Source organism: Daktulosphaira vitifoliae, unplaced genomic scaffold, assembly GCF_025091365.1.
Source record: "Daktulosphaira vitifoliae isolate Bord-2020 unplaced genomic scaffold, ASM2509136v1 Scaffold_2, whole genome shotgun sequence".
Classification (NCBI taxonomy): Eukaryota; Metazoa; Arthropoda; class Insecta; order Hemiptera; family Phylloxeridae; genus Daktulosphaira; species Daktulosphaira vitifoliae.
This window is the reverse complement of record NW_026099573.1, coordinates 37470513-37479508: the sequence shown is the minus strand read 5'-3', so window position 1 is coordinate 37479508 and position 8996 is coordinate 37470513. Positions and strand designations below refer to the sequence as shown.

The 8996-nt window shown below is 25.3% G+C and overlaps 1 protein-coding gene across 2 annotated transcripts in view; it reads left to right on the top strand.

Annotated features, from left to right (window-relative positions):
• Positions 1-1144: 1144 nt before the first annotated feature.
• The window catches only part of LOC126898493 (uncharacterized), a 14264-nt gene continuing 6412 nt past the window's right edge, over positions 1145-8996 (top strand). The window contains exons 1-2 of one of the 2 annotated variants that reach the window (XM_050672559.1): positions 1146-2113; positions 2652-2903. In XM_050672559.1, coding sequence (XP_050528516.1) covers positions 1222-2113; positions 2652-2713 — 954 coding nt within the window. In that variant the 5' untranslated portion in view covers positions 1146-1221 and the 3' untranslated portion in view covers positions 2714-2903. Of the gene's footprint in view, positions 2114-2651; positions 2904-8996 lie in introns of those variants that run through there. The other variant, XM_050672560.1, reaches the window with a different exon arrangement.

The window sequence follows — 8996 nt, the reverse complement described above, 5'->3', positions numbered from 1 at the left end:
TATCATCTATACTGGATCCAACTATGCCACGACCCCACTGTGCCGCCACCCCACTGTGCTACCGTTTTTTTTAATAGTTTTAAGTGATAGAACGAAATTCACAACACCATAATTTCAAAAGTAAATGCAGTATCGTTAGTCTTACATATTACGTATAGGTTAATTATCAGGAGCTAATTGTATAAGGTACGTGAACGCAACTATTTATTAGTAGATACAAGATATTTCAAGTTAAAATAATATTTCATTAGAAGTATTTAACTGTTATGTTTTAATTATTTTGTATTGGAGTTCTCTAAGAATCCTGTTGAACATATTACCATATCAAAACAAATTTATTATTTTAATGTATTACATCGATTATGGTATTTTTTTTATCTTATACGAGTTCATTATTAATAGGAAAAGTATTAAATGCTCGGCAACATCAAAGTAAAATATAATATTTCTTATAATTGTAATTGGTGTTTAATTAAGTAACTCATTTTTTCACTTTTTAAATAATAAGTTCTATCAACCTTTTATTATTAAACCAACAAATTTCATATATATATAAAATAAATATAGAATTTTTATTTACATTTAAAATGTCTATAACAATAATCAAGGAAATTACGGGTATATAATTATTATATCCTAATCCGATATAATATTCATCGTAATAATAATTTTTGTTAAACTTCCATTGTCATTTACTTATATGAGGTAAGGTGCCAGGAAATTATTATTATTTTTTTAATTTAGATTATGTAACACGATTTAATTTAACATATATCTGAAATTCAAAATATTTCCGAAACATTTCAAAACTAATAACAATAAGAAATATTATTATTATTTACTTAGTTATTAATGGATGTTATTAAAATAAATTAAAACTTAATATAAATCCAACTAATTAAGCTTTTTTATTATAATAAGAAACATATTATACACTCTAAATAGCAAGCCTTTATATTTATCATAATAAGAACATCAAATTCTCACTTTTCATTTATTTAATTAAGCTTTACGCCAATATTTTTGCGTCGCTTATAAAAATTTTATATGGAAAAAATTCTATTTAAAGGAAATTATTATAATACCACATATGTTTTATTATAAATGTTAGTCTTATTATATTTAAATACAACGCACAATAAGTACGTGTCATTTCATACTTAGTTGAATTGTTTTTCGTTCAAAAATTTTTAACCATAATTATAATTAATTATCTTCCATATGTTTTCATTAACACTTATCAAGTTTAGTTTTTTGTTATTTTACGTGATTTTATATACGAAATCAGAATATGCCTCAAAATATCATACAGAACAGTTAGATAAGTTGTTAATGTATTCGGGATGGAAAAAATTAAATGTTGTGAACTTTGTAAAATATAAAAATAAAACATATTTTCTTGAAAAGTTAATTATAACACCTACATATCGATCTTATTGTATGGCTAAAATACGAGCTTTGACTGTACATCTTGGATGCACCTATGCTAAAGTTATAAATAATCTTTTTTCAATTATTATCAACTACCAACAAATTTGTATAAATAATAAAGAAAGAAAAATCTTAAAAAACAATGTTTACATTCATACCAAGATATTAATAAAAATAATAACTATATTGATTGTTCCAACAGCAAAATTGATGAAAGGTGCCATAGATGCTTTTGATTCAATACATTATTTACCATGGGCTCATTTTAACGAAAATAGCTACTGTCCATTCATAATGAGTTCTTTTTTGGGGAGAATAGAAGATATTTTTGACAAATTAAACGAACGGACTCTATCATGTGATAATTTATCCACATACTCATCGGCATTTATCACTATATATAAATACTCAGAAATCATATTACATGATTTAAAAAACGAAACTAGTTCTTATTGTAATTTTGTACCTTATGATAGGAATTATTTATGGTATGAATGGATTCAAAAATATAATACCAATAGTATACACTACGAAATATTAGATTTTTTAAAGTTTTTAACCAGAAAACTTAAAGATTATATCAAGTCAGTTATTATAGAAAATTATTTTCAACTGGGATTTAAATTTGATCCAATTACTAATGAAACATTTTTACCATCATCAAAAGAGCTCATTATACAAGGTACTTAAAATAAAAAAAATATTAATTAAAATTAACTGCCTGCACGTTACCGAGAGTTAATTAGCATAGTCCTTTATGGCTTTATTAGTCTTAGTAGTCATACCTTTACACATGTAAAGGTATGACTACTAAGACTAATTAATTCTAATCACAAATTCTTTGTTCGGCACATTTAAGGCTGTCCAGAAATGAAAGGCACAATCATGAGCTGCTGCTCAGAGAGAAGAACAGCAGCTGCAACCTAGAGAGCCTCAATTTTTATAAAAAAAAAATGGCGTTTTATATTTTGGATAATGTAAACGAGCGATCTCTAGTGAAATTCCCTGAGATGTTGTTTATTTATTTGTGATTAATTAATTGTGATATAAACCCTGATGTAGGCATAGTTAATGAATTGTAGGAGACTAGTTTGATACATGTGTTAATTAATGGTTATTTTGATTATCCTAAAAGGGAAACATTCCTTAGATGATTTTTGCTTTATTCATATATATTTGTTATTTAGTAAAAGTATTAACAATTTTTTTTATAAATATAGAATTGGAACTTAAAGCCACCGATGAAGAACCTCCAACGCTATTAGAAATAGAAACTCATTAAATGTTTTAATAAAATTAATTTTTTCCTATATTATTGTTATATAATTAATCACAATTTACTTTATAACCTAGTAATTCTATGAAGTATTATTAAAATATTAACATGAGAACCATACAATTATATTTTGATTGTACACGCTGAATAGTTAAATATAATAGTAATATTAACAATTATAAAAATATGAAATATAAGTATCAGAATAAAAAGTGTAGGTGTTTTTAATACAAAATATTTCTTGGCTATACTTCACATAAGTAGAATACTATTTACTTTTAACATTTTTCAAATAGAAAAAATGAATTCCTATTTCCTCATTTATATCCTGATTACTAGTTTTATGATATATAAGTGTAATGTATGAATAAATATACAATACATTTTAATTAATTTATTAAAAATTTGTTTAACTTCAAAGGTCATTGGCAGAAAGAAGATAGATCGTCGGTGAACATTTTTATATATTTATATTATATAATTAATCACAATTTATTATATTACTCAGTGATATAGTATTTTCACGATACCTCTAAATTAAAATGATTTAAAAAATAAAACGAAATTCACATCACCATAATTTCAAAAGTAAATGTATTACGTTAAAGTCTTACTTATTACGTATAGGTTAATTGTCAGGAGCTAATTATATAAGGTACGTGAACGCAACTATTTATTAGTAGATACAAGATATTTCAAGTTAAAATAATATTTCATTAGAAGTATTTAACTGTTATGTTTTAATTATTTTGTATTGGAGTTCTCTAAGAATCCTGTTGAACATATTACCCTATCAAAACGACTCTTAATTATTTCCTGAAAACATAGGAATGAACTTTTGATGTATTATAGTTATACTTAGAAATATTTAGAATGAACCAGATCAAACTGAAAAAAATTAAGCATGTAGAGCGTATTGTTTCAGCCCTTGTTAAATTTTTAAGTAGTTATATTTATAACTGGCTAATAGAAGCGTATTATTTTAGGGCCATTTTATACAGCCATTGATCTCTAAGACTATGGGTATTAATGCTACTATTGTTATTCCTTATAAATACATAGTTGCAATATATGCAGACTGAAACATATGACACCTCAGTAGTGCATCCATAGAATTTAGATGTTTTTCTTAAAACAATATAATATTATGTGTATATCAATTGAAAACATCAAATTTTGTCGTGTCAACTAGTATGTTATGAATAGTAAGAAGTGTTACTCAATTAAATTTTCAATGTTATTAAACGTCCATTAGTTGTATATCATATTAAGTACCTATTCCATATGTCTTCTGATGTATTGTTAATTGCATGACCGTAGCACCTTTATGTAATATTAATATGAATATTCTATGCACTGTGCTTTGTCGGATCTTAGTGCAGTAATTACTTGAACCGTGCAAAATTTAACTTAGAAACTATTCATGCATCTATCCAAGCACCTAATTTTCATCGTGGTTCTCATCTAAATTGTCGGTAATGATTTCGACCAAAAGAACCGTGCAGTCAAGGACATTTGCACGATGAACTGCACTATCAGTTCAATAATGTGCACCTTATGGGAACCGCAATTGCTACTCGGGAAATGTTTTTTAAGAATACATAATTAAAAAAAAAATGATCAAACGTCGTATAAGTGAAAGTTACCAAATCTTTCATTTTATTTAAGAAAGTAGTGTACACGTTCTTACACTTTTCCTTCTTTGCCAATTTATCCATCGCACATTACTTTGATATTATAAATTTCACACCTGAAAAACAAATAATTAATTGATCTACATAACATTTTATACTTTTTTTTTTTTAATCAATTTTTACAATATAGAACTATATTTAAAATATGTTTTATGTTATTTTTCGCAATTACAAAAAATATTTTAAAAATTAATGTTTTTTAAGATTTGAAGATAGCCACTATATAGATAATTTTTAATGAAGTTTAAGAATACTTGAAATAACTAATTTGTAACTAGCTCTTCTATAATGTGTTATGTGCTTAATTACTTTCAGTATAATATGATAAGGGATTTTTTTTCATTAGGGTCATCGCGTTGAGTTAATAGTTAAAAGTTTAATAGATAAATATTTTATTTGTTTTTATTACTTTTGTGGGTGTTGACGCTAATGAAAATCCCTGGGTATCGTTAATACGTTATGATGAAATATAATGATCATTATACGTTTGTTCCCCGGAGGATGATGCGCGGCGAGTTGACTCGGACTATCTCGGGTCTCACTCCCAAACCGAACACAAATCCTAGTAATTGAAAATAACTGTCTACCAGACATTTACAGGGAAAATAGCTTTAACGCTATGTGTAATTACACACGGCATATCAACTGCAATAGTATCGTGGTACACCGATAGTCGTAAAAAGGGTAAAACACAATAATAGTTTTCTGTAAACACCCAGTTGCATAGTAAAAATTTAATGGATGATATAAAGTACAAAACAATTATTGTGTTGGTGTCATTAAAAAATGATGAAGTAATGATTATTGAAAATAATAACACTGGATGTACATCGAAAATGCCAAAATCGAAATATTACTGGAATCGTAAAAATCAATTTTTAATCAGCAATTAAATTAAATTTTTATTTCCTCTTAAATTTAAATTATAATGGTATAATTCTAGTATACAACCAGTTTGTAAAAAAATATCTTACTTGTTTTATTATATTAAATAAATATATTCTGTAATTTGTTTTAAAGGACAAACAAAAATTGTATTTTATTTTTCAAAGATTCAAATAGTCATAATAAAACTCTTGTCTTACAAAAAAATTTGATGGATGTATGTCTACTGTATAATAAGTACAAAGTAGGTAAATACATCTCGTACTGGAGTATTTGCACTACTTCCGTGCTACTTACCTATTAAATGTATTAAAATACTTGCAGCTCAATAAGTACTCATTTTAAATTTTTATCGACCCAATAACATTTTTTTTTTTAATGTTATTGGGTCAACAAACAGCGATGTTTTAGAGCTGCTATAGTTTTTTCAATAATTTTTTTTTTTAATTGATTAATTAAATGCATCTTTTACGATTAAAATTTAAGTTCAACTCTAATGTAAAAGGGTAAAAATCTACCTTAACTTAAAAAAATTAAAAGGCAACCCCTAATTTTTCTTACTCATTTCAATAGAGAATTCAATTTTAAATATAATAATGGTGAAAATAACTTTTAATGTTAATTCATTTTTAGATAATGGTCGTTTTAACGGTAGATAAGTGTCCTATTTAAAGGCAGATTTTGCAATGATCATTTTTATGAATTTAATTTTATAAAGATAATATAAATTGCAAATTATCTGCAAATTTATTAAGAAAAAAAAATTGTATTAAATCGTGTAAAAAGAACTAAATGGATATTATAAACATCGCTCTCTTATAAGTGATCTATTATTAGGATATTTGTAGAATTAGCATTATTGGTCAATGCATATCATAATGTTTCCGAACTTATTCCTATAGGAGTTGTAGTGTATTTTTCAACTACCAACTAATAATTATTTTCAACTCAGATTAAAGTAACTTGTCTATATATTTTCTAATATTACAGTTGATCTATCGACAGTTAAGGGATTGTTTTGAGGTAAATTAAAGACTATAAAATAGTTTCTGTGTCGCACCATTTTTCGATTTTGATTTTTATACTCATTCCGAAATTAACGTTAACTTTTTAATCTGTGCAGACTTAAGATTATTTTTAATATTTTATTAAGTTATATTTTAGCTTCGATGCGAAGCTGAAAAGATATTAATTTTATCATGATGTATTTATTTATGTTATGTGTCTAAAGTCTAATGAAAGTTTCAAGATTTTAATTCATAGATGCTACTATAAAGAACTTTTTAAAAGGGCTAAACGTATCTTTCCCCATTCTAAAAATAATTTTAATAACAATAAACATAATTTTCTAAATTTTTAAAAGACTAGGCCACTTCCTTAGTTTCACATATGATTGTATTGCTCTGTATACTACATTTAAGGAAAATTTAGCATGCAAGTGTATAATTAAATTAACATCGAGAGCATTCACAAAAGTCGAGACTTTAAAATAGTTATCTACAATAAAACTAATCACGAGCCGCATCATTTATTAGTGCCTAAATTCAATACTAATTTATCTGTAAGTGAAACAGCCCTTACCGTAGGAAATGCAACAATTGGCCGTCGTTGATTAACCGATGACTATTTACCAACTGATAGTTGTAATAATATTATGTTATCAATAAATATAGTGTTTTTAAATTTTGTTATTCAAATGAAAAATAGCAGAATATATCATACCAATTTTCAATTCACAGTTCAATTATAATTTCAAAATGAATGAATATTTGAAGGATTTTCTAACTTCTATGGTATTTTTTTACTATTTGCTAAAATTTTGAATAACTGATATTTTATTTAAGTTATATGTTTAGAATTTAAGTTAAACGTGAATATTAATTGCTGATGGATTAGTTCTATGATTTACATTTTTTCATTACCTAGATTAGCAAATTTAGTTAACAATTTTTACAATTGTATTGACAGTAAATAAGTTAAAAAATTGTATGATTGTTAATAATTTTTACATTTAATAAAATATCTTGATACATTAAATTTGATTTTTTAACTTTTGTATTTCATATTTGTTAAGGTATAACCTCATTTCTAATAAATGTAAAAAGAATTCTATGATTTTAAATTGAATGAAGTAAACTTCAGAATAGTAAATTCCAACTCCTCACATGTAAAATAAATGATTTATTACTTAAATAAAGTGATTGAAGGTTGAACATTAATAAATGTAAAACAAAACAAAAATTGAATTGTAGAATAATTATAATTAAAAAGATGTGTTGAAAACTTTATTATGGAGTAGAACTATTTTTGCATTGTATTATCAGTAAAAATTCCAAAAGAAGTAATGAAAAATTTAATACAAATATTATAGAAGAAAAATTAATACATTAAAAAAAAAGTTGAACAGAATTTTTTTTATTATGAAAAAATAAAAAATTAATCTGATCCATTTACTTATCTTAACAATATTTAACATTCAAAATTAATATGGTAATCATAATTTTCCTTGCATATTTTAGGTAAATTTATACATTATTAGCTGTTTCGGTCTCAGAGTGGACTGTATAAATATGATAACTTTTAACTATTTAACTATTTAAGAACGATATAAAACTTTAAACTTAGTTTGTATTACTTTATTTTGTATACACATGTTGGTGTGCACGTCGTGCCGTCATTTACGATGACGAGTTCATCGTTCGACTACTATTAATACAATAAAAGAAATCGGTACGCACCGGACAAACGTGCTTATCTTATATCATAATAACATACAAAAGAAAACAAAAAAAAAATGGATCGAACATTAGCATTGATAAATAAAAAAACGGTAGCACAGTGGGATCGAGGCACAGTGTAGACAAGGCATAGATGGGACAAGTATAGATGATATTTGACAGTGATTAAAATCACTATCATAAGAAACGCTTCGATGCAAATCTGTAGATGGTGTTTCATTTAGAGAAATTGGTAGATTATTCCAAAAGCAACATCAACTCTTATTTCTTTGATTATATCCTAATTAGTAGTTCTTATGAACTTTATTCTATGTCATTTAAATTATAAAATATTCATGAAAGTCAGTGTATTGCCCTTATAAGATATTTAAAAAAAAATAAAATACAAAACCCAGGATTTTAACACAAAAATAGCATATTTTTGAATACGGTAGCCATTTGCACATAGAAGATAAGATGTCGGGACAATTTTTTTTTTCATTTTATAGTACATAAAATAAGCTTTAATTTGATATATGTTTAAAGGACGCAGTATTTCCGGAACATTTTCAAAAGTTCAGTTGAAAAAGTTCTATTTTTTATACAATGTTTCAAAGTTTGAACCCCCCCTATATAAGGGGAAATTGTCTAATTTTAATAAAAAGTATGTCAAATGGAAGATGTACTTATAATGTATTTAGAAAAAAAAAAATTGTGCTGATACATGCATTTTTCGAAAAGTTATAGCATTTTTAAGTTGAAAATTAAAAATTGAAAATCGAAAATTTTAACACAAAAATAGTGTTTTTTTAACTACGGATAGCCATTTGCTTATAGAAGATAGATCGTCGGGACAAATTTTTTTTTTCATTTTATAGTACATAAAATAAGCTTTAATTTGATATATGTTTAAAGGACGCAGTATTTCCGGAACATTTTCAAAAATTAAGTTGAAAAAGTTAGTTTTTGTAAAAAAGTTGCAATTTTAAATCC